The sequence below is a fragment of the Stylophora pistillata genome, chromosome 4 (genome assembly GCF_964205215.1).
Source record: "Stylophora pistillata chromosome 4, jaStyPist1.2, whole genome shotgun sequence".
Lineage (NCBI taxonomy): Eukaryota > Metazoa > Cnidaria > Anthozoa > Scleractinia > Pocilloporidae > Stylophora > Stylophora pistillata.
In genome coordinates this window covers 2,787,920-2,812,335 of record NC_142522.1, presented here as the reverse complement: position 1 = coordinate 2,812,335, position 24,416 = coordinate 2,787,920, and the positions used below count along the sequence as shown (strand labels likewise).

General features: G+C 40.4%; 1 protein-coding gene across 1 annotated transcript in view; it reads right to left on the bottom strand.

Annotated features, from left to right (window-relative positions):
• Nucleotides 1–24,340, bottom strand: part of LOC111321680 (fibrillin-1) — a 38,451-nt gene extending 14,111 nt beyond the window's left edge. The window contains exons 1-44 of the mRNA XM_022924631.2: nucleotides 24,195–24,340; nucleotides 23,607–23,689; nucleotides 22,179–22,283; nucleotides 21,652–21,747; nucleotides 20,630–20,725; nucleotides 20,211–20,357; nucleotides 19,139–19,189; nucleotides 18,912–19,037; nucleotides 18,469–18,594; nucleotides 18,162–18,314; nucleotides 17,899–17,937; nucleotides 17,260–17,379; nucleotides 16,654–16,782; nucleotides 16,393–16,515; nucleotides 15,932–16,054; nucleotides 15,680–15,802; nucleotides 15,257–15,379; nucleotides 14,602–14,760; nucleotides 14,354–14,407; nucleotides 13,740–13,877; nucleotides 13,113–13,238; nucleotides 11,591–11,713; nucleotides 10,993–11,139; nucleotides 10,605–10,655; nucleotides 9,680–9,805; nucleotides 9,080–9,229; nucleotides 7,970–8,047; nucleotides 7,729–7,851; nucleotides 6,989–7,117; nucleotides 6,364–6,483; nucleotides 5,765–5,887; nucleotides 5,254–5,376; nucleotides 4,759–4,887; nucleotides 4,456–4,581; nucleotides 4,037–4,159; nucleotides 3,682–3,804; nucleotides 3,083–3,208; nucleotides 2,681–2,803; nucleotides 2,459–2,581; nucleotides 2,055–2,198; nucleotides 1,746–1,814; nucleotides 1,519–1,644; nucleotides 1,238–1,366; nucleotides 574–738 (exon numbers count right to left, since the gene is read on the bottom strand). Coding sequence (XP_022780366.2) covers nucleotides 574–738; nucleotides 1,238–1,366; nucleotides 1,519–1,644; nucleotides 1,746–1,814; nucleotides 2,055–2,198; nucleotides 2,459–2,581; nucleotides 2,681–2,803; nucleotides 3,083–3,208; nucleotides 3,682–3,804; nucleotides 4,037–4,159; nucleotides 4,456–4,581; nucleotides 4,759–4,887; nucleotides 5,254–5,376; nucleotides 5,765–5,887; nucleotides 6,364–6,483; nucleotides 6,989–7,117; nucleotides 7,729–7,851; nucleotides 7,970–8,047; nucleotides 9,080–9,229; nucleotides 9,680–9,805; nucleotides 10,605–10,655; nucleotides 10,993–11,139; nucleotides 11,591–11,713; nucleotides 13,113–13,238; nucleotides 13,740–13,877; nucleotides 14,354–14,407; nucleotides 14,602–14,760; nucleotides 15,257–15,379; nucleotides 15,680–15,802; nucleotides 15,932–16,054; nucleotides 16,393–16,515; nucleotides 16,654–16,782; nucleotides 17,260–17,379; nucleotides 17,899–17,937; nucleotides 18,162–18,314; nucleotides 18,469–18,594; nucleotides 18,912–19,037; nucleotides 19,139–19,189; nucleotides 20,211–20,357; nucleotides 20,630–20,725; nucleotides 21,652–21,747; nucleotides 22,179–22,283; nucleotides 23,607–23,689; nucleotides 24,195–24,340 — 5,185 coding nt within the window. The remainder of the gene's footprint in view (nucleotides 1–573; nucleotides 739–1,237; nucleotides 1,367–1,518; nucleotides 1,645–1,745; nucleotides 1,815–2,054; nucleotides 2,199–2,458; nucleotides 2,582–2,680; nucleotides 2,804–3,082; nucleotides 3,209–3,681; nucleotides 3,805–4,036; nucleotides 4,160–4,455; nucleotides 4,582–4,758; nucleotides 4,888–5,253; nucleotides 5,377–5,764; nucleotides 5,888–6,363; nucleotides 6,484–6,988; nucleotides 7,118–7,728; nucleotides 7,852–7,969; nucleotides 8,048–9,079; nucleotides 9,230–9,679; nucleotides 9,806–10,604; nucleotides 10,656–10,992; nucleotides 11,140–11,590; nucleotides 11,714–13,112; nucleotides 13,239–13,739; nucleotides 13,878–14,353; nucleotides 14,408–14,601; nucleotides 14,761–15,256; nucleotides 15,380–15,679; nucleotides 15,803–15,931; nucleotides 16,055–16,392; nucleotides 16,516–16,653; nucleotides 16,783–17,259; nucleotides 17,380–17,898; nucleotides 17,938–18,161; nucleotides 18,315–18,468; nucleotides 18,595–18,911; nucleotides 19,038–19,138; nucleotides 19,190–20,210; nucleotides 20,358–20,629; nucleotides 20,726–21,651; nucleotides 21,748–22,178; nucleotides 22,284–23,606; nucleotides 23,690–24,194) is intronic.
• Nucleotides 24,341–24,416: the final 76 nt, after the last annotated feature.

Below are 24,416 nucleotides of genomic sequence, written 5' to 3'. Positions count from 1 at the left end.
AAAAGCGGGGAGAGCTGTTGTAATATGGGTAATGTACGTAGGTCCTATGATAATTCACGCAACAGCTTCGATAAGCGTAAGTCATACAATACCGTGACGTTTTAGCCTAAACCTCTTACCAAAAAAATTAATTAAAGGAAAAATGTTTGAGACATGATGGTATTACGTGTTTCTCTTTTCTTCAAAGAAAGATGAGTTGCGTTACTGCTGTTTATTAAAAATAGACAGGGAGCGTGTTATCAAATGATTGAATCTTCATTTCATTTTTTTGACGTGTTTTTGGTCTTCTCTTCTGGGAGGGACCAAACAGAAATGGTTTTGAAGCCTACTTGAAACCTAACCAGATCGCTACCGGAATTTCTTAAGAATTCCTAAGTCTAAATTTTAGGAAATGATAGCGTGCCTGGTTAGAAACAGACCTATTAACATGACCGAAGTTTTGCATTAACACCACAGACGTTCCTTGGCCATGAGAAAATGGCAACCTAGAGCTTAAAGATAAAACCAATTTCTCCTAGTATATTCAAAAGAGCCACAAGAAAGTATTCAGGAGAATTTGTTCTTGAATCTTACTTGAATTATTCTTAGGACACAGCTTGCACTCTGCGCCAAACGCTGCGCCCACCCCAGTACAACAACAATCGGCCCTCGTCACGTTCTTGGAAAACTTTCCCTTGCAAACAGGATTTAAGGCCGCTTCATTCTCCACTTCCATGAAACACTCTTGCGGTCGATTGTCTAAAAAAAATAATAACAATCAATAAACTCGATACGCTTTGCATTTATCAGTCTCAGCTTAAACAAAGTATACGTAGTTGATCATTTCTGAAGTTAATGGAAAGCGAAAGTCTATTCTGTGTGTGTACGGTTGTGTGGTTTGTGGTCTCGGCGTGCTTTCAAAGCCAAAAGAGTTGAAAATTGATTTAAAGATCTTCTACATTATTGTTTGGTCAAAAATTTCGCACGTTTCGCAGTTGTTCCGCGCAGGAAATGGAAACCTGATTTTCTTTTAAAGGTTGTGCCAGTTCGGCAAGAACCAGTTCTGTCAGGTGTCAGAACTGACAGGACAGGACACCGAATTTTGAAAATCAAGTTGAGACAAAAAGAAACCGTCTGACTTACTTCATTTTCTACATCAATAACGAAATACCAAAAAGAAAAAAGAGATATTGATATCAGGTGGCGGATGAAAAAGTCCAAAAGAAAGAGCGCGAAAACCTTTAGGAAGGTCGCTTACCTTCACAGCGTTTATCGTCCGGGTTTGGTTTTTGTCCTTCGGGGCAGACACACTCATAACTTCCGTTTGTGTTGATGCATATCCCATCAAGGCCACAAATGAAAATTAGTTCTTTGCACTCGTCGACATCTAAAGAAAACGGAAGATAACTCAGAAAAGCTTTCCACAAGAGAAATAGTTGAGAACACGAACCGTCAGTAAAAGAAAAAGAAGGCAATATGGCGGAGATGGAGTACATGAAATATAACCGAACGACTAATTAAAAATGAATCTCATCTTACCAATGCATTTTCCAGAAGAAATGTCGTGTTTGAACCCTTTAGGACAGAAGCAATCATAGCTTCCAAGAGTGTTTAGACATCGGCCTTGACTACATACCCCCGGGAGCTCCCGGCATTCGTCCACATCTGTGAGATGATTACAAACAAAACACGTCAAACAAATATTATGTTAAGAAAAAACTGATATTGAAAGTTCTTGGAATGCGATTAAATTATAAAGAACCTACCCTTGATGACAAGAGTGAAAGGATCGGGTACAAATCCTATCCCACCGGGACAGAGCCGGAGAAACTCCTCTGAAAGGGAAGATGAACATGGATATGTTAAGAGTAATATATGAATAAAGCGCGAACACGTGACAACAAGAGCGAAATCAATGGTAGATTTCCCGCTTAGACAACAGAGCCTCCCTTAAAAGTATCGATTTTTCCATCTTGCAAACTTCTAAGTTTAATACTTAGCTGAAATAGGATAGTTCGGTCTCTTTAGAACTTTTTCACCATGCCTCTAGACATAAGACAAAGTCACAATCTTACCAGTCCCCTTCTGAGGACACGGTTCGCACGGTTCTCCCCAGGCTTTTCCTGACGTACAACAGCACACGGCGCGAAAAGCAGAGGGTAGCGGGTTCATACAAGTGTCATTCACAACACTTAAATGACACTTCCCTTTTCGCATATCTGTGAAAGAAGATGCAAATCAAGACTACCGGCTTTGTTTTAAGATAATATTAAAGTAATTTATTGGGGTATTCCGAAATACGCGCAACTACACTTCGTTCTCAAGGCCTTCCTGTTCTCTTCCCAAAAGCAAGAAAGAACCTATGAAAGAGGTCAGCGGAAATACTCACCTAGAATGTAGTAATCATAGAACAAAATGTCTCGAAAGACTGCTAAACTGAAATCAAAATACTTTTAAAATTAAAATAGTAATTTTTTACCAATGCATCCTGAACCCGCAGGGTTTGGCATGAAGTCGCCGTCGCATTCACAGCGGTATGTACCCATTTCGTTTACGCAGCGACCGTTTATACACATTCCCGTCACAGAGCATTCATCGATGTCTGAGAAAAATGTAAAAGAAGACGTATTTAATTTATTTTCCTTGACGTAGTGATTTTTCAGTGTTCGGCAAGTCACTTTTGAACAATCCCTCTCAGTACCTGTACAGTTAATGCCTTGTTTATTCAGCTGAAATCCATCATCACAATCACAACGAAACATTCCCGGCATGTTTTCACACCGGCCATTTTTACACAATGGAAACATTCTGCATTCATCGATATCTAGGAGAAATAGAATAAAAACATTAACGTGTGGAAGCCTTTTTAAGGAACCAGAAGGATTTTAGAGAACAACTCTCTTCTGCAGAAATCCCCTTGGAACTTATACAAACTTCTCAAAAGTACCATGAATAATTCAAGTAGTAGGAGGAGCGCGGACTCATATCCCGACCAGCGGCTTGGGCATCGAGCTCACGTTTTCTGTGGCTGGAATGAAGTTGGTCCAAAGAATGCGCTGTTTTTGAGTAACCGATAGGGAGATCCGTTGATAGACTAACTTACCAACACAGCTCTTTTTATCTTCAGCTGGTATATATCCAAGCTCACATTCGCATTCATATGAGCCAGCTTTATTAGTGCACTGTCCGTGATCACAAAGATTGTCCTCCAGTAGACATTCGTCGATATCTGAAAAGCACAACATCATAAGTGACGTTAGTTAAATGTAGACGCCTATGCAACGCATGGCCATTCTGCCGCGTTTTTTTTTTTTTTTTTTTTTTTGCGTTTGTGAGTTGCATCTTATAGTGCTTAGTTCCACTTGAAAGGAAGTTTCACGTATGGAAAGGTATTTCCAAAGCAGTCCTCGTACAAATGAGACATGCTTTCCTGCGAAATGAGAAACGCATGCTCAATTAGCGGTGTGAGACTTTCACATTCATTAAATTTTCCCATATTTATCTTTCTTTTGCAATCGCTTTACCTGGGAAAAAAACAATTTTTTAAATACCCACTACATCAGAAAAACTACCGCGTGGTTACATTTAGTAATCCGTCAAGTACAAATTTGGAGCTGTGTTTCCGTTCGTAATTTACTGGAATGCTCCTTACTAGCCTTGAGGAAGCCTACAAGAAACTTAATAAAAATCATAATAGCTTACCGTTACAGGAAGAACCATCTCCTGTGTAACCTGGTCCACATACACAACTGAAAGAGCCTGGAATGTTGACACACATGCTGTTCTCATGACACCTGGCAGCTCCTGTTACACACTCGTCGATATCTGAGCGGCGAAGAAAGATAATGTCAAGGGAGTGTTGGAAAATGATATCACGAACAAAGTTCGAATTAGTTTAAAATGAAGGGTAAAAAAAGCAAAAGAAAATAAAGAAATCGTGTGCCACCCACTTTCGGATAGCGTAGCCAATCAAACTGCAACATTTGTGATAGTTCGCTGATAGATTTACTCTTACCATAATTAGCTGACGAAAAGGTCTCTTTCTATAAGCACTCACCTATGCATTCATTGCCACTTCCGGCGAATCCAGGTTTACAATCGCATGTGAAGCTGCCAATACTATTGGTACAGTTAGCATTGTCACCGCATTGATGCAGGTCTATCTTACATTCATCAACATCTGAAGAGAAACAGATGGATTGGGTTAATTAAAGACGAAGAGCACCGGCACGCATTACAAAGAACTTACAGGAAAAAAAAGAGTTTGCTGAGTTTTTTTTTTAGATGAGAAAGGGGTAACATGGTCTCCTTTAAGGCCATCTTTCAGTACGTCACTTAAGGCTTTGAGTAAGCGTTGTGTGACATTCCCCCATCCCCCACCCCCCCCCCCTTAGAAAAAATGCCACCAATATCAACAATTAAAAGGTGCAAAGGAGACTAACCACAAACAAACCTCTTTTTAGGCATGGTACCTACCAATACATGCAGTTGTCTCTTTAGCCAGAACGTATCCAATGCCACAGAGACATTCAAACGAGCCTTGAGTGTTTCGACAGACACCATTAATACAAAGCTGAGGATCGTTTTGACATTCATCCACGTCTGAAGGTGAAAATGGAGCAAAATTATCCCATGTAACACAAATGAAATCTTAGTTGCATGACTGACTAAATAAAGGATTTGCAATCTTAACTTAATCGTCTCTCTTCATTACATCGATTTTTACCACATTCCTTCTAACAGAAACCAAATATAACACAGCTTGTAAGTTTAGCCTACCAATGCAGGATCTCCTGTCAACAGCAGACACGTACCCAGGCCCACACGTACAATAGTACCCGCCTTCGGAGTTCCTGCACGTGTTCCCCGTCCCGCAAATGTCCACGCCAAGCGAACACTCGTTGATATCTGTAATCAAGAGTACAGTGAATGCGCACTCATCATCTCGGAGTAGCAATCAGGATTCCTGCAGAACGGCATTTTGGTCGTTTGGCACGCAAAATTTTAATTGCCTTTTTTTCGAAAAATATAAGGGAGTATGTGTGCCATTATGTTTGGGGTTCCTGCGCTGTCACAGTAGTTTCCAAGAGCATCTTAGAAAGACAAGGAAATGCTAAGAAGTTTGTAAATATGCAAGAAATTTGAACAGGAAATTTGATAACTCGCTATTCGACGGCAGTAATTGTGCAACCGAACTGAGTCAATTTGTGATTACAAAAAAAAAAAAAAAAAACACTCAGGTTTTATCTAAGACTCATAGCGCATAAGCGGTACCTCCACATGTCACTCCGTCAGGTTGTAACGTGAAACCTGCCCTACAGTCACACTCAAAGCTACCAAGAGTGTTGTTACACACTTCCTGACAGGTACCGTTATCCACTTGACACTCGTCTATATCTGTGAACATTAACACAATAAGTTTAGAATATCATATGTTCTTGGTAATCTAAAACAGTGTAGTATATTATTGCAGAAAAATTTTGGCTCATTGGCTGAGCCAACGAAAACTCTTGAATAGCATTATCCAATGATCGATCCAGTTTTTAAAAATGTTATCTAGAACATCAAGCTAATACTTTCTATCGGCTGTTGGGTATCTCTTCCCAGGTGAATAGCAAAACATTTATCTCAAAGATAAATTCCATTCGCGGCCATTTTCTAACATAAAGGTCACGTAACTCTCTCATGAAGTATCGTTGTTCATGTTTTAACTAAGCTTTGCGTGACTCAATAGCTGCGACTAGCCTATCTACCAGCAGAACATATGTAAAATTATGATACTGACCTACACACGCCTTCATGTCCTCCGTGACCACGAAACCAGGGTCACACAAACACTGATAGCCTCCGCGGAAGTTTTGACAAACACCATTACGGCATTTGTTTGGATCTGAACATTCATCTTCGTCTGAAAATAAAAGTAATTGTAGGTTAACAAGTTGGTGATTGCTTTCTAGTTACGTCAACGAGATGAGTCACTGCGTTTGCTACAGGCCTGCATCTTCAACTTATTCACAATAACATAAATCCCACGGTATCCAGTTTACGCGTCAATCTTAAGATCCCAACTATGCTTCTCCGTCGTGTTGTCTTTCATTTCCCTGCAGATTATTCAGGAGAATTTGGCGTTTTGTAAAGACCCTTTGTTTAATACATTCTACGTTTCAGTCTCAGAATCTATTTTCTGGGTATGGTGTTATTCTATTTAGAGTAGATGACATAATGATTATTTCTGACTTCTTTAAGCTATCCTCTTTCTTTCTCCTTCGGCACTCACAATCGATGAAACTAAATATATTTACCAAGTAAAACCTCCGTATAGGGTGCTAAGGAAATGCCTTTCGGTCAGCAAGTAGTGTCAGGATGTTGAAATTTATAACTAACCTTCACACGTCACGCCATCCTTCATAAGTTCCATTCCGTTCGGACAAATGCACTTATAGCTTCCTTCAGTATTCACGCATGTGCCGTTTGCACAAGGCTCCCGCTCGCATTCATCGATGTCTGAAGAAAGAAAATATTTCACGGTCCAGTGCATTACATTCAGTCAATGAACTACAGCACGGCACGCGGGGCTATACTATTGAAAATGACTTTCGTATCGTAAAATCCTTATAAAGGAATATGAAGTGCGTTTCTTGATATTTGGAAATTGCTTTTAAGGGTGTAGAAACGAGGCGGTAAGAATGTATGAATGTGGCACTGTAGTATCCGTCCCTCCGCACGCGGTGTGGACCAATGCTGTATCACGTGATATTTCAGCAAACCAGCTCCATGTAACACAGCGGTTGTTAATTAATGGTCTGACAGGCGCGCTCTCTATATCCAACATTCACGACCCGTATGTAACCCAATCAATGCGCTAATTTCTCGGTTAAACTTACCACGACGCATAATTTAAGATAATTCAAGATGGCGCCGAGAAGCTTTGCACAAACGATGGGTATCAAAGGAAGCCCGATTATATTGTCAAGAGAGTCGGATGGTATTCGAATTTCCTCTTACTTACCAATACAAACCTCCATCATCATTGGAGCATTCTCAAATCCAGTAAAGCAGTCACAGCGAAAGGTGCCAGCAAGGTTGGTGCAAGTCCCATTACCACACAGTCCCGCAGAAATTCGACATTCATCGATATCTGCAAAACGGTAGAAGAGACACATGTTGATCAATCAACTCGCTCTCAGTGCTTATCTTTCCTTGAATATGTTTTAAGGCTTTAAAGGATCCCTTCCAACCACAATACATTGCGCGCGCAATATGTGAAATCCGCCATTTTCTCTGCCATCCGGTATTGGACAAGTCGTGAAGTGGAAAGAAATCCTCGTTCATCTGAGTACATTTGCCTCACTGAGGTCTCGAATTTCCTCAATCGCGTTCCAAATTTATTGTTCTTTCTATTTGACTAGTTATCAAAACAATAATAGAGGCGCGCAGGGTATTGTGGTTGGAAGGGATCCTTTAACACCGATACAAACAGTCAGGGGAGGTCACGTGACAGTCGGGTTTTCTTGTATGAGAGAGAGGAGCCTGCAAGGACAATTTTATCTAGACCCTTTAGAGAATGAAAAAGCTTTTTTCATTCGCGAGAGGTCGTTGTCTTGCGTGAAAGAATCGTTAACTCAGTTTTTGCTGCCATGACACCAACTACTTGAAGACTTTAGGAAAACTCGTTTTCCAGGAAACGATCAACGTTCAAGGTTCAAGGTATGAATGAAAGGATACGGGGTGGTAGCAAGTGTTCCTTACCCAAACAGTCTTTTCCCTCGCTGTCCAAGGCGTACCCTGGTGTACATTCGCACTGGAATCCTCCTTGTGCGTTTACACATTGTCCGTTGTTACAAATGCCTTGAATCGCACATTCGTTTATATCTTTCATAAAAAGAAAACGGAAATGGTTGTGATGAGCTTACAATGGAATAACGAAATGGCGAAAATGAAAATAAAACTTATTAGAAAGCCTGGCTTTTTCATGATATATAAAAGTGACCTTCAACTCTCGGTCCAGTCAGAGTATCAACTGTCTTGAATCCTTTTCTTCGGTTGCCGCACAGTTCTTCAAACGGATCTAAATGAATTAACATAGTCGTAGTTACAAACCAGCTTTTGGCTGCCCAGGCACGCGCGGTTTCTCTGTCAGCTTCCTCCCCACGAAACATCGGGAAAAAAGTTATTATAGCTTCTTCATCCTGAATCCGAGTTCCCTCCGGTTTAAAAATTTTGATTACATGGGGCACCCGCGTTACTCTCCGAGAAGGAGTAACATTTAGAAATTCATGGCAAATTCTGAAAGTAAACGTCCCCTTAGGATAGCCCTTTTTTTCCAAGAGCCGCTGCTTTTGTTGGAACCGCACAGTAAACTGGTCGAAAATATTTTGAGTCTCTAAGATTTCTCGATAAGACATTACACTTAATTATTCCAGGAGAGTATCGACCTCAGAGATTGGCTTCCCGATTTTATGATTACAAAGGGAATCCGGCGCAAATTATTCATAGGTCTCTCCCAACAAGAGGATCTAGAATGGCTTGTTTTGCATGTCTCAAATTTTTCTTATTCAAACTCGGAAACTCGAGCGACGTTAATTTACTCTACACGCCGAAAACAAGGAGGCAGCACACGAAATACAAATAATATATATTTTTTTGATAAAAGACAGAGACTAGAAATCAAATAATAATTTGGAAGAGATAAGGCACTTTGAGAAGGTTGAAGGTTCATCATCTTAGTAACAGTAATAGTAATAGTAATAGTAATCAAAGTTTAATGTCTTTACCTGGGGCATGGTTACCATATTGCCCGAGCCAGAGGCTCATATATGAAACGCAAGGCAACAACCCACCCATCCCACCCCAGGGGAGGACATCCATCACACAGTAATCTCGTGCGTGGGAAATTAACGTCTCCTACCCCTAACCCTGCAGGAGACGGGACCTCCATTTATTCGTCCCTATCCGAGAAGACTAGAATATCTAAACCATTTCTTGATGTTATAGAAAGGTAGCATATTCTTCGAACCCTCGACCTCCCGCACATCAGTCCAGCGCTCTATCCATTGAGCTAACCGGGAGGCCTGCTATTGCCTTGTCCATATTTATTTACCTGTGTTCTCTAAGGGACATTCTTGGCATGGATTACCCCAGCCTGCTCCCACCTTAGAACAACAGCAGTCTACTTTCTTGTACCTTCCGCGATAGGGCGTCTCGCAGCCACTGGAGGAGACAGAACCGTAACACACGTCCTCCCGTAGATCTGGGAGAAAACCAACAGTAATTTCATTGTTGCCATTATTTTGGTAATATCAACGAAATATACGATGTTTTAAGCCTAAATGCCAAGTAATCTGTTTTTCGAGGTCACTGCGATCGCTAAGAAGACGGTTTGAATGATAATAGTGATCTTAACGATTATATGATAATGTCTATTCAGATTGACCCAAATTCTGCCCCAGCAAACAGTGACGCTGCACTAGCTGGGCAGTGGTTTCTCCAGTCGTAGCTGGTTAAGATCCATAGATATTTCCATTCTATAACTCTTAGCCATCAAAAAGAAATCAGCAACTCGGGAAAGAGCTGAACGTTAACGCCCACATAACCTTTTAAAAGAGGATAGGTTGGAATACGATCATGCGTACTAGAATTTTTTGCAAGAGGTATTTGCCAACAGTTTCCACCTTACCATAAAGACAAACCCTTTACTTACCCACGCAGTTTTTCTGTGTAAAGTCCAAGGTCAAGCCTGCAGAACACTCGCAAACAAAGCTACCTAGAGTATTACGACAGATTCCATTTTTACACAAGCCAGGGAACTGGATGCACTCGTCGATGTCTGCAAACCACAAATACAAAGATAACTACCTTCAGTTAAAGGGTGCACGTATTTAATAAGATCGTTGGTTAAAAAACCCGTCACCCATCAGTTGTAAAAGGTGTCAGTGAAGATCTGCAAAGCAGTCAATATGCTACTTAATAGAAGGGAATGGATGAAAATAGTGCCTTCTTTAGATAAATTTTTCTTTGGTTCAATTTTATTAGCCCAGATATCAAATGAATCAAACTTTCACTGCGATACTTGACTTCTACTTCTGTTTGCACTTTTTCAGAGATAAGGAATAGCAGTACAACAAAAGTTAAGGACGTCCATAAAAGTAGCTTAATATTATTGTCAATCATGGTAGGTACATACATACATAGGTTAGTAGACCACTCCCCATGGGACTTATTAGGGCCAATCTTACAACACTGTACTGTGCAGGGGACTTTACCAGACTGCTTGTAGCAGTTTACAACGAATAAGGGCAAATCTAACAGATGCCCCCTAATTTTAAGTAAACAGGCCAGACCCCAACACCGGGAGCTACGTTCCCTGCTCCGTCTTTGCGATAAGTGCGTGGGTTCTTTAAGGCAGCACATTCTCCTTCGTTATTTGAGTGTTGGTCCGGTCTAGAGCTTAAACCCTTAACCTTCCGCACGGTAGTCCGGAGTTTTACAACATGAGCTAACCGGGCGGCGCTAATTTGATTTGATATTTTTATTTGATATTGTTACTTAACCCATCGCAGGTTGTTATGGCTACAATCTCTTCTATAACTTTCTAGTTCTCAAGGGAAGGCTTTGCTTTTAATTACCTGTACACCGTGGTTTATCTTGAATGGCGTACCCCAGAGCGCACCGTTCATCTGCGAAAAAAATGAATTAAAATCAAATTATGGGGCCGTGACGCTCGATAGCACATAAGATTTAATGACGTGTTATGAACGTCAGTTGGGGTATAGAGGCGCGAGTGGGGGAAATTTCTAGTTCCGTTTGCGTCACTTTACTCAAGTATCGCTAAAGCCTGCCTGAGTGAGGATCTTTAACACAGATCCAATCTGTTCATACATCAACCCACAGGTGATACAATGGTAAGTGGAAAGGAAATAAGGTAAGAAAAGAGAAAAATGAGAAAGGAATGCAAGTGCGGAGGGAAACTAGGATGTGCCTCTCGACGCTACGAATAAAACATATATCGCTTACCTCCTTTTCTGGGAGGACATTCTTTACAGGGACTTCCCCAGCCTTTACCTATGGTGTTACAACACATTTCTAACGAAACGTCGCCATTAATGGATTCCTCGCAGCGACTGTTCATGATTTTCGTCCAACACTGCCCTGTTCTTTTGTCTGAAAATTAAGCAATAACACGGTCACATTTACACGAGTATCAGAGTTAAATGGCTATCGATCGATTGGACATACCTGTGATCGTGGCTTGTCAAGGAAGATCGCGTAGCCGTCAAAAACAGTAGCTAAGGTTGCATAACCCAAGAATATATCGATTGCCATTGGAATGTGGTAGTTGTAACGTTGAAAGGTTTTTAATCATCGATAGCTATCTTCGAGCGAAGTCGACAGTTCATATTTGTTTTTAAATTTCAGGCCAAAGGCATGGAGGTGAATTTCTATGAAGGAAACTAAACAGATAATCATGGAGAAATTTACATTGCCAACTTCCCATAGTGTAGTGCCACGCTGGTTACACAATGCCTTCGACTCTTTTTACTTATTTACGACAATAACCAAACTTCTTAATTTTATATCGTTTTGATCTGCAGATTACCTATAAGAAATTTACCTTTGCAAATTCTGCCCGATTTATCTAATTCGTAATAACGAGGACACTGACATCGAAAACTCCCAGGCGAATTTATACACGTTCCAGCAACACACTGACCCTCAAGGGCGCATTCATCAATATCTGAAAGTAAAAAATAAAGCGCGATAGAATGAAAAGTCAGCTAGGAAAAGTTCCTCTAGTAATTTAATTTTACTTCATTGTTTGCCCTGTTTGATTGGCCTAGAATGATTTGGCTATCCTCTCAACCAATGAAATGCAAATCTCAAAATAGTCACGAGCTGGTGGGTTTTTGAATGTCAATCTTTTTTTCTGATTGGCAGTTGTCATTCATTTGGGTTTGGTTATACCACAATCAATCAAAAAGCGTTTAACCTATGTAAAGGAAAAGCACAAGACCTTATTGGGGAAGGAACAATCGCTATCTTTTTATGGTCGCTCTACATAACGCTGGAGGACTTAGGGAAGTAATTAAACCAAACTTAGATAGTTAAAAAATTCTCTCCGCTGGGCTGTTTTTCCAGCGACTCGTCTCGTAAAGTGCGGCTACCACCGGTTGGCAAGAGCTGCATTACAAGTAACCCATTGAAACCCACGCTAACATTTCTCGTTCGGAGGGTCGTTTGTTTTTTCAGAATTTCTCTCTCAACAACTCTTAGATGTAGATTTGGATATATCAACAAAGTTGAAATGGTAAATTGGCCACCGTAACGATTACAAAAGCTGACGTTTCGAGCGTTAGCCCTTCGTCGGAGCGAATAGAGGAATTGTGGGTTGTGTGTGCTTTTAAAGGCAGAAAATGGAGCTACGTTATTGGTGGGAACATGGCAACGAGAAAAACATGAATAAATTAGTGGAATGAAAAGCGTTCGTTGATCCCTGTGGGATTTAGACTGCCGGTTTGAAAGATAAGCTTTTGTTCAAGATTTTTACGGCTTTCCGTGCCACCCAAGTGCAAGGAAAGACCGCAGATTGCCATATGTTACTTAGAATGATAAGGTAAATTAAAATGTCTAGCGACTGGATTCGATGTGTCCTGGTCATTCCTTTCCACGTCTCGAAGGTGTTCTCGGAATCGGTCACCTAGTCTTCTGCCTGTTTCGCCGATGTATATCTTTTTGCAATAAGTGCAAGTTATGCAATAGATAACATTGGCGGAAGTGCACGTGAAGTGATCGGTGATCTTAATGAATCGTTTAGGTCCCGATATTTTATCAGTGTTGTGAATGAAAGGACACGTTTTGCATCGTGCACGAGCGCATTTAAAAGTGCCTGGTTGGTCATTAGTCTGAAAAGAACTTCTGACCAAAAAATTTCCTATGTTTTTGTCGCGTTTGAATGAAATGAGCGGAGGCTGCGAAAAGATAGTGCTTGTCTCTGGATCGTTTTGAAGTGAAACGTAGATGTAGAGCTTGATTTTACTCATGACGACATTTTCATTGCTACAACGGAAAGGATCGAAAAGCTTGTGTATTATAGGAAAAAGGGAAGAACATTGAACTTGCACAAACAAATCTCATACCTTCGCAGGTTGTCGATTGGGTGTTTAAGGAGTATCCTTTGGGGCAATCACAGGAGAAAGTTCCGGGTAAGTTTTGACAGATTCCATTTAGGCAAAGCCGTCGATCTTCTCTGCACTCGTCGATATCTAAGTAAAAACAAAAAAAAAAAAAAGATTTGAGGGACCTAATGATTTTGATGGCACAGCTAGCAATACTGTTTTTTATAGATTCATCTGGCATAATTTAACAAAAGAGAACATTTTCAGGAACTAGTCAGGTGGCTATTTGTAAGAACGTGCAGTGTCCCTAATGCCTATGCAATGGTGTTTCCATTATCGAACGTGTAGTGTCCCTAATGCCTATGCAATGGTGTGTCCATTATCGAACGTGTAGTGTCCCTAATGCCTATGCAATGGTGTTTCCATTATCGAACGTGTAGTGTCCCTAATGCCTATGCAATGGTGTTTCCATTATCGACTAATGCAGTTACTATCTGACCATATCTCTACGCAAAATTCTGCTAGATATTCATCTTCATGTCTTTATCTGTCAGTTGCCTTGCTTTTTGTCTTCAAGGAAAGAACTGCTTAAGTACTAAATTTAGTCTATCCGATGCATATAACACGCACGAACAGTTTATCTCTAACCATTGCATAGCTTTTTAGTAACATCGCTGCGGTAGCCTGGATTGCAAACACAGATATAATCCTTCATTGTGTTTTGACACTGTCCATTGGTACACACATTTGTCTTCATTCCAGCATTATTCACACATTCATCAACATCTACAGAAATGATCAAAATATCACAACAAAGGTTAATTTTCTCTGCGCTATCAATGGAATAAGCGAAGCTATAACTGAGTCAGTTTTCAATAGCATAACATTTACAGAACAGATGTTTTCCCCAAACTAAATCTATATCATTGCTAGAAAAATGAATAAGCAAGATGGGTTTTACCACACCTCCTTTTCTCAGTCAAAAGTTAAAATTTTTATTAGAAAACAACGATATACCTCCAAATGCCATAATACTACCCCAGTATGAGGACTTCCCCCTCCCCTCCCCCCCGCCTCCCTTACTAGTAGATCCTATTCATTAAATCATGTTCATATAACTCCAAATGCCATAATAACAAAGTGTGAGAATTCTCCCCTCCCTCCCCCCCCCTCCATGCGCCACCCTTACTGGAAGGTCCTTTATGTGCCTCCATACATTTCACTTAATTTACCAACGAAATTGCACATTCAGGTGGCCTTACCATCTCCACCGCAAGTCATTCCGGGTCCTTTACAACACACTCGTTCGTAACTTTCTGTAAACAAAACAGAACAAAATCAAACACAGCATTATTAATTTACCCCTTCTACAAAAAATGAAAACTCCAAATTCTGATTTTAGCCTGGAAACGGAGGGCGAAAGCAACCTTGTGGAAATGCGACTGCTAAAATTTTACTCCAATATACTTTTTTATATGTAATAATGAAGAAAAAAGTAAACCAATCCTACCTGTGCCCTTTAGAGGGCACGGCGTACATGGATCATCCCACCCTCGCTGGCCACCATTCTCCATTCCACAGCAACACTGAGAGAGCGTAAGAAATCTCATCAGGGGCTCGGAACATCGGCTGCTCTCCACTTTAGCGTAGCAGCGACCAAGGGTGGTATCTAAATCAATTACAAGGACGGCAAAGTTGTAAATCTTTTTACATTTTTAGACAAATATGTTTTGAAATTCGGCCTTCAATTGATATTAAATTCATTTAACTTCTTTTCTGGGGACTCTCTTCTTGACCAGGGGATGGAGGTTGATTTCTGGCCCGCCCGAAGGCATATAGGAGAAAAAGGAATGGCTGCCAAACTCTTCCGGTCTTGTAGGTGTCTGTGCGAAGGCTTTAATTTTTTTTTCTGATTTCAAATGTACCATACAACTTAATTGAAATCCTGCTCAATCATCATGTTAACTAACCATTCCGAGTCTGGGACTTTGCAATGAAGTATCATGAAGCATCATTGCTCTTCCCGACCTTTCAAAGATGCAGAATAGAAGCTCTAGCCTGTGCTCCGATTACGTCTGGTAGTTTTGTATAAAATTGATGTAAGCAACGGAGAACCTTATCTTTTCTTCCGCATCTGATTGAGTAAGAACTGCACGTGATCTTACCTATGCAAGCTTTGCCGTCAGCGCTTGGGGTGAAACCTCGTTCACAAACGCATTTAAAGCTACCTGGTTCATTCACACAGCGACCATTCATACAAATATTATTCTGGAGGCACTCATTGATGTCTGAAATGATATAACACTAAACAGATTACTTTAACAGTTCATTCTAACTAATATACTACTCATGTTATCTTATATTATATTGAAGTGCCCAAACTCATGGCGTCTCGACGTCTTTCAGCTTTAGCGGAATTTTGATCCTTTTTCCGGCCTCATCGTTCATGGTACAGTTTTTTCCCTCCGAGTGGAAGTAAGTTTCACGATTAATTTCTCTAAATACAGGATAAATCGCTATGGAATATGAAATTTTAACAAAACCTTAACTAAGAAATATTTCAAAACTAAGATGACGCAAGTAACTACCCCTGCAAACTCTTGGATCTGTTGTACTTTGGAACCCTTTGTTGCATGTACAGCGGTATGATCCACGATTGTTCACGCACGTTCCATTGTCACAGAGTCCCGGGGTACGACATTCGTCTATGTCTGTGGAACAAAAACAATGACATATCTAAACTTTGTTTCCATATTTTAACCAATCATTTGGCAAAATATATATATATACATATATTTTAGAAGGATTGCTACTCTCAGAGATCCTGGAGATATACTCACCGTTACAATGGCGCATGTCAGAGCTTGGTTCAAACCCAGTAGCACATGAGCATTCATAACCTCCGGGGTAGTTAGTACACTGGCCGTTACTGCAGACGGACTGGGACTTACACTCATCGATATCTGCCAAAAGGGAGTGGCTACCATTAAGATTTAACTGACAGGTCAAAAGCTGTTCAATTGCCACGTGTGAGTAAGTCTGGCTACAAAACAAATATCGTAACAACGACAATGGAACGATGTCATAGGAATACGATGCGATCACTGCAAATTTTAATTGGAATGATCTCTATGTCTTACACTGATTTCCGCTAAACATGAGTAGGAATTCCACAAGAGTCCTTCTTCCTTCTAAAGTGGTAACTTATAACAAAGGTTGACGAGTGACGAGTGACGAGTTTTATTCTCGTTCCTCTACAGCTCAAAAATGGTTAACTCGAATAAAATAAAAACGTGTTCACCTGTGCATGTTCTTTTGTCAGAGGTCAATGCGTATCCGCCTCGACATTGACAAGTGAACCCATCTCTTGTGTTCACACAAGCGCCATTTTCACAAACACCTGACTGCGAGCATGGATCGACTCCTAGGAAATAAGCGACTTTTTTTAAAAAAAAGGTATAAAATCTCTTTCAAAGGTAACCACTTCCTGGATAGGCACCAAGTTTTAGAGTTATAGAGATTTTCGTGCGAGGAGATGTTCGAACAGTTGCCACAGACTAACCTCGAGAACACCTTTTTCCATCAGAAGAGACTTGGAAGCCAGGGTTACACTCGCATCTGTAACTACCTTCCATATTAATACAACGCCCATTTCTACACAGCCGCGAATCCGCTGAACACTCGTCTTTATCTGCAAAACAACAATTTTCAGCCATCGAGGAAACGTGGAAATCATGAATTGTATCAACAGAAACCTATCGACCATTTCAACTGACACAAACATTTAAAAGATGGTTATTCCTTTCTCAGTTTCATAGGACAGTAAGATTTACAGAAAAGGGCAAATTTTTTTGTAATGCGTATAAACTTCTCCAGGGCTCATTCGACACTCGTAACCCTAATGGTCAAGACTACATCCAAAACTAATATCCATAAATCCCTGATATCCACTATATCCATGCTCGCCGCGACCTTTTGAGATTTTAGCACCCATAGTGTTTCACCAAACACTTTGGGGGTAAGGTTTTTTCCTACAAAGGCCTCTAGTATCTGGCAAAGGGATATACCTGGTCGTATCCGGAGACAGCAAGTCTCCCCTGATACAGAGCTAAAATTCATTGCTCCTTGGTTTAAAACAGAGAGGGATTAATTCTTGCGACACACTTACCAAGACACTTATTGTCTCGTCCGAGAACATATCCTGTATTACACAAGCAGAGGAAACCACTTGGAACGTTGATGCATCTGCCATTAGGACAAGGGTCCCCTTGCCTTTTACACTCGTCCACTCCCAGGGGACAAATTAGAATAAAAAGTAGTTTATGTCAGTATGCAGTATCGATTCCATGGAGCACTTTTGCCAAACTAAAAGTAGAGGATAATTCTGCAACCGAGGACTACTAGTGCTAGCTCACTCGCTGACGAGCCTTTGTTCATACGTTTACGAATCTCATTGAGGAGTGATTGAGAAATCAGAGAAATCTTAAGTATAAAGACGATCGTGTGTGACAAGAACGGTCAATAACTTTAATTATAGCCATCAAGAAGGGCATTTGGCAAACATTAGTCCATACATGGCAGAAAGGAACAGAAAGGCAAATGTGAGCAAGAGTGAAGATTGCGCAAAACAACCATAATTCGCGCGGTTTGGACACCAACTGTCCTACAATACGCGTGCAGGGAAATTCACACCCCAGACTTAATCGAATTTAATAAAAAAGATTTGTGAGGAAGTAACGATTCTTTTAAAATAGATCATAACATAACAACGGATTTTATCATTTTCAGCTTTCGGGTTGTAACTTACCTGGAATAGAAACGTTTGGACACAATTCTGAGTATTCCGCTACAAATAATAGAGAAAAGAATTATATTATCGATTGCGGCGCTTTTCTAGAGAAAAAGGCGGGGAATGATATTGGAAAATCTGATCACTTAAACAGTAAACGTTGCGTTAAAGCTTAATACGTGTCCAAGTCATGAATTCGCCAAAGAGTGACACGTTCCATTTAGGGAAAAATGAGTTCACCACGATGAAGAACGATTTAGAGTTAGTCACGTGCAACTCACGTGTTTGTTGGGAAGGACATCGTTCACAGAGCGGTCCCCACCCAGCAGGACTCTCTTTGGAGCAACAACAGCCATGTTTAGTTCTGTTTGAAGACGACTGGTCAACACAGTAGTTATTCACCACTCGTTGATAACAATACCCGGATTTTTTGCCTGAGAAAATGAAAGAAAGCCTCAAATAAACACATTTTGTTATCATCCTCAAATTATAAAATCCACAATTGGCGGGAATCTCCTTGGAGTAGTAGAAGCAGTGTTTCAGGAGAACTATGTAAGGACTGTCTCAAAGTGTGAAACAACAGCTTACTTATACAAAAGCTTTTGTCCTCGTTTAGAATGAATCCTTCTTTGCAAACACATCGAAAACTACCGTCTGTGTTCTCGCACCGGCCGTTTGCACAGATGCCCGGGATCTCGGTGCACTCGTCCATGTCTGGAATAAAACAATGCCGGTCAGTAACCGAGTCTAGGTATGATATCACATTTAAGGCTTTTGTGTTTTCGAATGGAGAGAATAACAAACGAAAGGAACGAATAAAGTTGTAAATTCTAGATCTATGCAGTGTTTCTATCGGCTTAAGAAACGTATTATCAAATAGCGGTCAAACACAATTTTAGTATGTAGATGACATTTACGATTCACCTTCAAGGTTCGAAAGCAATCGGCGAAAAGAAATTAATTTGTGCCCGAAAAGTTGATTTCCATTCTATCGTTATTTCAAGAGGCATTCCAAGGCAAATTACACCTACCGATGCATTTCTGAGAGTCCGTGTTTAGTTTTTTGCCCGCGGGACATTCACAGCGGTAGCTCCCAATGTTGTTGATACATCTTCCGCCCGAACAGATCTTTGGGATAGCTTTACACTCATCAATGTCTGAAGAAAAAAAAGCATAAGATAACGTAAGGTTTCTCATTTCATGATGAAATTAATCATCATTGCGCAACAACATTTCTCATGAAACGAGAATAAAATACCTTGGCATGCCTTGCTCCGAAAATTTGGGAGAAATCCTCGATCACAAGGCTCTATAAAAAAGAGAGAAAGCAACTAAAATTTAACATCAAATTATGATCGCAATCATTGTACCATGTGGGTAAGCTTTATGCACAAAAATTAAACTGATATGCTTAAACGACAAGTTAGATCGAGTTTTGTACTCAGTCTTACAGCTCGAAGGACCCCTAAGTAAGTAAGTAAGTAAGTAAAGTAAGTATCATCTTACGAGTTTCTGCCGGACTTATTTGATGAACTCCTCCCAGTTCGCTCGTTATCTCAATTGTTAGAGCGCTGCACCAGTATCGCAGAGGTCAGCGGTTCGAATACCGTACAGGCCTGAATTTTTTCAGACCTGATTTTCACTATTGCTTAAATAGTGTTCTTTACTGCAAGGATCGTGCCCATACGTTTCTATAACCGCAGTTCAGATATATGAATTTAATATATTCGTTGCATTTGATTTATCATCTTACAGGTTTATGTCGGGCTAATTTGATAAACTGCTCCCAGTTGGCTTGTTATCTCAATTGTTAGAGCGCTGCACTAGTATCGGAGAGGTCAGTGGCTCGAATCCCGTACAGGCCTGAATTTTTTCAGGTCTGATTTTACTTCGAGGATCGTGCACATACGTTTGAAGTAAGTAAGTAATTTATTTTAACACGTAGACACCTAAGAGTTAACAAAAACTCTTTAATGATCGGAGCACCTAAGGTTAATACCGAGATTCAAATAACAGGCAAGAGAGAGCTGATAGCAATATTTGCACTGAGGCCTTGCAAGGAATAGTTAGCCATTCATCAAAGTAAAGCATTTTTTTGGTTTACTCAGAAAAGTTTCTCACTTCCTTTTTAATAGCTTAGCAGAGCAAATGCTCCAGAAGGGAACTTCAATGTATTTGCAATGGAGTTATTAAGTTCAACTTCAATGACAGAGAATTCGTCATATTTGGTTTCAAACAAACTTGAGTTTTATCTCAAAAGTTAGTGGAGGGTTCTGGCTTAGGCCCTCCACTAAAGAGTCAGGCTGCACAGAGTGAAGATTACAACGTACCTGGTTTCCCAGGGCAGCGTTCACACGGGTTGCCCCACGCTTGTCCAATAGTTGCACAGCACGTGAGTCTTGTGCAGACCACACCCCGTAACTGGTTGTGACACATTCGGTTCCTAACTTTGGTGTAACAAGGACCAACCCTATAATCTTGAGAATAAACATATTATAGTAAGTTTTTTGGAAATTAGCCAAGGAAATCATACCTCAGAAATGGTAAGACCCGTTGAAAATTTCTTGCAAACATCTGATGGTGAAAACTTAAGAAGAGACTACTCTTCATTCCAGTTTAGAACACGTCTGTTTAATGGATTGTTTTGCTAACTTCACCTCTTTGTAGAAAGCGATTCATTTTATGGATGAAATCAATCTTCGTTTTAAAACTAATCTATGTATCTAAGTTGTTCGTGTCAAGTTGGTACCTTGCTGGCAGCGGTTTCCAGTAAATCCGTAAGGACATGCGCACTTGTCAGGTCCAACACAACGACCTCCATTGAGACACTGTTCCTGACAAATGGCTGGAGAAGAAAAAAAAAAGACAGTCCTGGGTTTAAGACAAGGGCTTAGGCCTGGAAGCGAAATATTTCTTTTCCCCCTACGACGTAAATTGCAGAGATAAGGTCGCAGACTGATATGCCACGATAAACAACTCCATGTACAAATGTGAATTTTATTCTATGCGTTCAAGCGTGACGTACAGTCGGGTTTACTACATTTCCGCAAAGAACCACGATAAAGGAGCAAAGAATAGTTACTCTTTACAATGTTTTAATTCCCTTCACAATATAAAAATTAAAATTCTCTATCGGAGCCAAGAGGCCCATCCGGCCCAGAAACCCAGTTTCCATTGCGTGAAGCGACGAAACGGTGCAGGTAGTATTACTAATCTCAATGCCAGAGGATGCCGGTCTATCGCAAGGTAACCCCCTATTATTATCCGAATGTGCTTCGTAGAGTACAAATAACGCGCTAGACGAGTACAAATATCACGCGATATTTGTACTCCAGAAATATCCGCAAAATTCGCCCGCACTGTAAAAGCAATTTGGCGTGTTGGATAATAAATATCTTATTAAACGTTTTGTTATGTAGTATCGCTGAGTATTTTTACGAGTTGTGCCGTATTTTGACGAGCCCGTAGGGCGAGTCAAAATACAAACAACAGGTAAAAATACTCAGCGTTACTACACAACAAAATGTCTAATTAGATATATGTATTTCATCAGGCTTCCTTAACACTTCACCGGCATCATTTATACTCCGGAGTCGATCGCATTAACGTTTGGGCCAAAGTCAACCTCGTTCTCATGGCTATTTCCCTTGGTCTTTAATCCACCCTATCCCCAAGTAAGAGAAAAGGCCATGGTAACGAGGTTGGGCCAGCTTGTCTCTCACTAACAAATAGTATAACATAAATCGAGAACTGAAGATAGGATTTACATACGTGACTGACAGAACTTTCCAGTGAATCCATTTTTACAGGTGCAGTTATCTTTGTTGCAAGTTCCACCATTAAAACACAATACGTTGCATTGTCCACCTGAATGAATTTCAAGGAAAAAACTTACAATCAAACTATGATTTGGTGATAAAGTTTGCTTGAAAGTACCTAGACACGAATCTATCATTTTTAAGGTTGAGCACATTTCTGAGAAATGCTTTATAAAAAGTAACAGGGGCCTCTTCTTTGTTTACATTCGAGATCGAAATGTGGATGGTTTTGAAATTCAAACAACAGATCAATCATTTTTAGGGAACGAAATAGCCTGCGCTGGTTTAATCACTGACCCTCACACAAATATTTCTTACGCTGAGATCTCTAACAATGGCTTCGGCTCCGTTAGCTGGACATTTGAGAAACGGCCACTAGCTGAGAAAGAATAACTAGAAGGTAAAAAGGTTGATGCGGAGAAGACAGTTTCTCGGCTTCAATCTTAATGACAGCTGCCGCGAGTAAGCTGATTAACTTACCTTGTACCTGGACCCCACTGCATGATGGACTATATGCACCGTTAGGACAACGGCAGACGCCAGGTCTAAAACACACACCTGTCCCGCAGCCATACCTGCACATCGCTGAAACACGGACACCAAGATACTGTCACATGTATGTTTCTTTTACTTACGTATTGGTTTTCTTTCTCCTTTTACCTTTTTTGTATTTTTAACTATAATTACAGTTTAAAATAGTTAGGAGGAGGAAGTTGGAACCGGGGGTTCTTCGTTACTTGGGAGGCACGATGAGCGTTTACCAATTCGGTTAACTAAACATGACCGAGGAGAAAATCGATTAAGCTTAAAATCAATCGAGGATGCATGACGCTACACCATCTGTGACTTAGTTTGAAACATTAAACGGATGAGGTGGCAACTTGACGGTCAAAATACTTCCGTTCACAGGATGCCTTATCAAGAGGGAAATTATAAAATATGGGTAAAACAAAAACAGTTAACTATTTCTAAATTTAAGTCTGCGAATGCCGTGCCATAAAATAACTCCCATAGGTTTTCAATGCGGCCGATTTTCCCCACAGCTTTTGCTGAATTGATTCAACTCTGAAGAATATTTCCTGATGCTATTTTGACAATATTTCAGACGGGCGGAAGAACTCAATCTGCTCGTATGTGATCCAATCGTTTCTCTGGCCATAACGATGGGGATCCTCCAAGATATTAGAATTATGACAAAATTTAGACAGGCTTTGATTCGATTATCTTCATGGTTTGTCGCTTTCTGGACGCAGACAACCGACGAGGGCAGTATAGGAACGCGAAGCGTGATGGGTAGGGGAAAAGGAAGCTAAAAGTGTTCTCATTGTGTTCCCTATAATTTTTTCGCCAAATTTGAAAACGTGCGAGGCGCGCAGATTTTATTTCAAAATGTCGGTCTTAAAGGATAGGAACGGGTTAAAACTGGGATGACTGCCTACCTCTCCCCTCTCTCTCCATGTGCGTCATAAAAATACAAAGCCAGAAAGACCTTGACCTTAACTCATGAGCAAAAATATGAATTTCTGACGATATACAAAATGTTCTTTGATTACATTCTAGACCATCTTTACACTTTTCTAGAAAATTAGTTATATGTTCGTTAACACTCCCTCACAAGCCTTGGATAGCTTAATCATAAATTAGACCTTTAAAAAAATACTTCACATAGTAAACTAGAGTGAAGAAGGGACGCAATTTTCACCGCGGTTATCAGGAATTCATAAGCACGATATAAAGACTTGATTTTATAACGCAACTTAACATATCACGCACATAACTGACAAGATTATACCAGGAAAAGGATGAAAAAAACCTGAAAAAATTTTGTTTACGTTACCAAACTTATCTCAGTCAGAGTTTTTAAGTGGAAGAATATTTTTCTCACCAACAAAGAGGTTGGATACTTACGCACTATGCAAAGCCCAACGGAAGCCCTTTGTTGCCATCCGGGACAGCACTGAGGATTGATTCGACCGCCGCACACATTTGGCCTAAAAGAATCGTCAACGTATCATTGGATTTCATTGTTATTAAATGAAGCCATCAGGGATGAAACCAATCGACATTTGATGAACTCACGATCAATTAACATGATTTCACATCCTAGCAAAATCTATCATCTATTATAAAACTTCTATAAATCGAGCCTTGATAACTAGAAATCCCCGCGCAAGTTTCTAGGTTAATAACAAATATACCACTAGCGTTCGCTTATGGTTTAGATGTAGCACCCCAAACGAAAGTATAAGCACATGCTATGAGTTTGGCGATGCGAGCACTGAAAGTATGTTACAAGAGCGCGTAAAGAACTTTGAACACTACTCAACGAATGCGCGCCGGCCAGCTTCGATTTCTGTTGAGCATATTTATCCATCATAGTGTTCAGACAAAACGCAGTTCCAGGGATACGAACGTGAAAAAATATTTCTATATCTAAATAATATCAATTAGGGAAAGGATTGTTTTGTTAGGCATGTGTTAGAGTACTCGACTTACCCAGTAAGTATTTGTTGTCGTCTTGTAGGGATACCTTCCGCAATTTGGCCTTGGCCCTCAGTGGCATTGAGCTGCTGAGCAAGAGTTAAAGAATTGCTCGGCAATGATAACGCAGAGAGAAGAACTACTAGGCAAGCCGTTGCCATTCTGTGGTTTCAAACAATAGTAAGTTGTACTTTGCGTGTAGCGTATATAACCCGCTACAAAAGGCGTCTGTCTTCC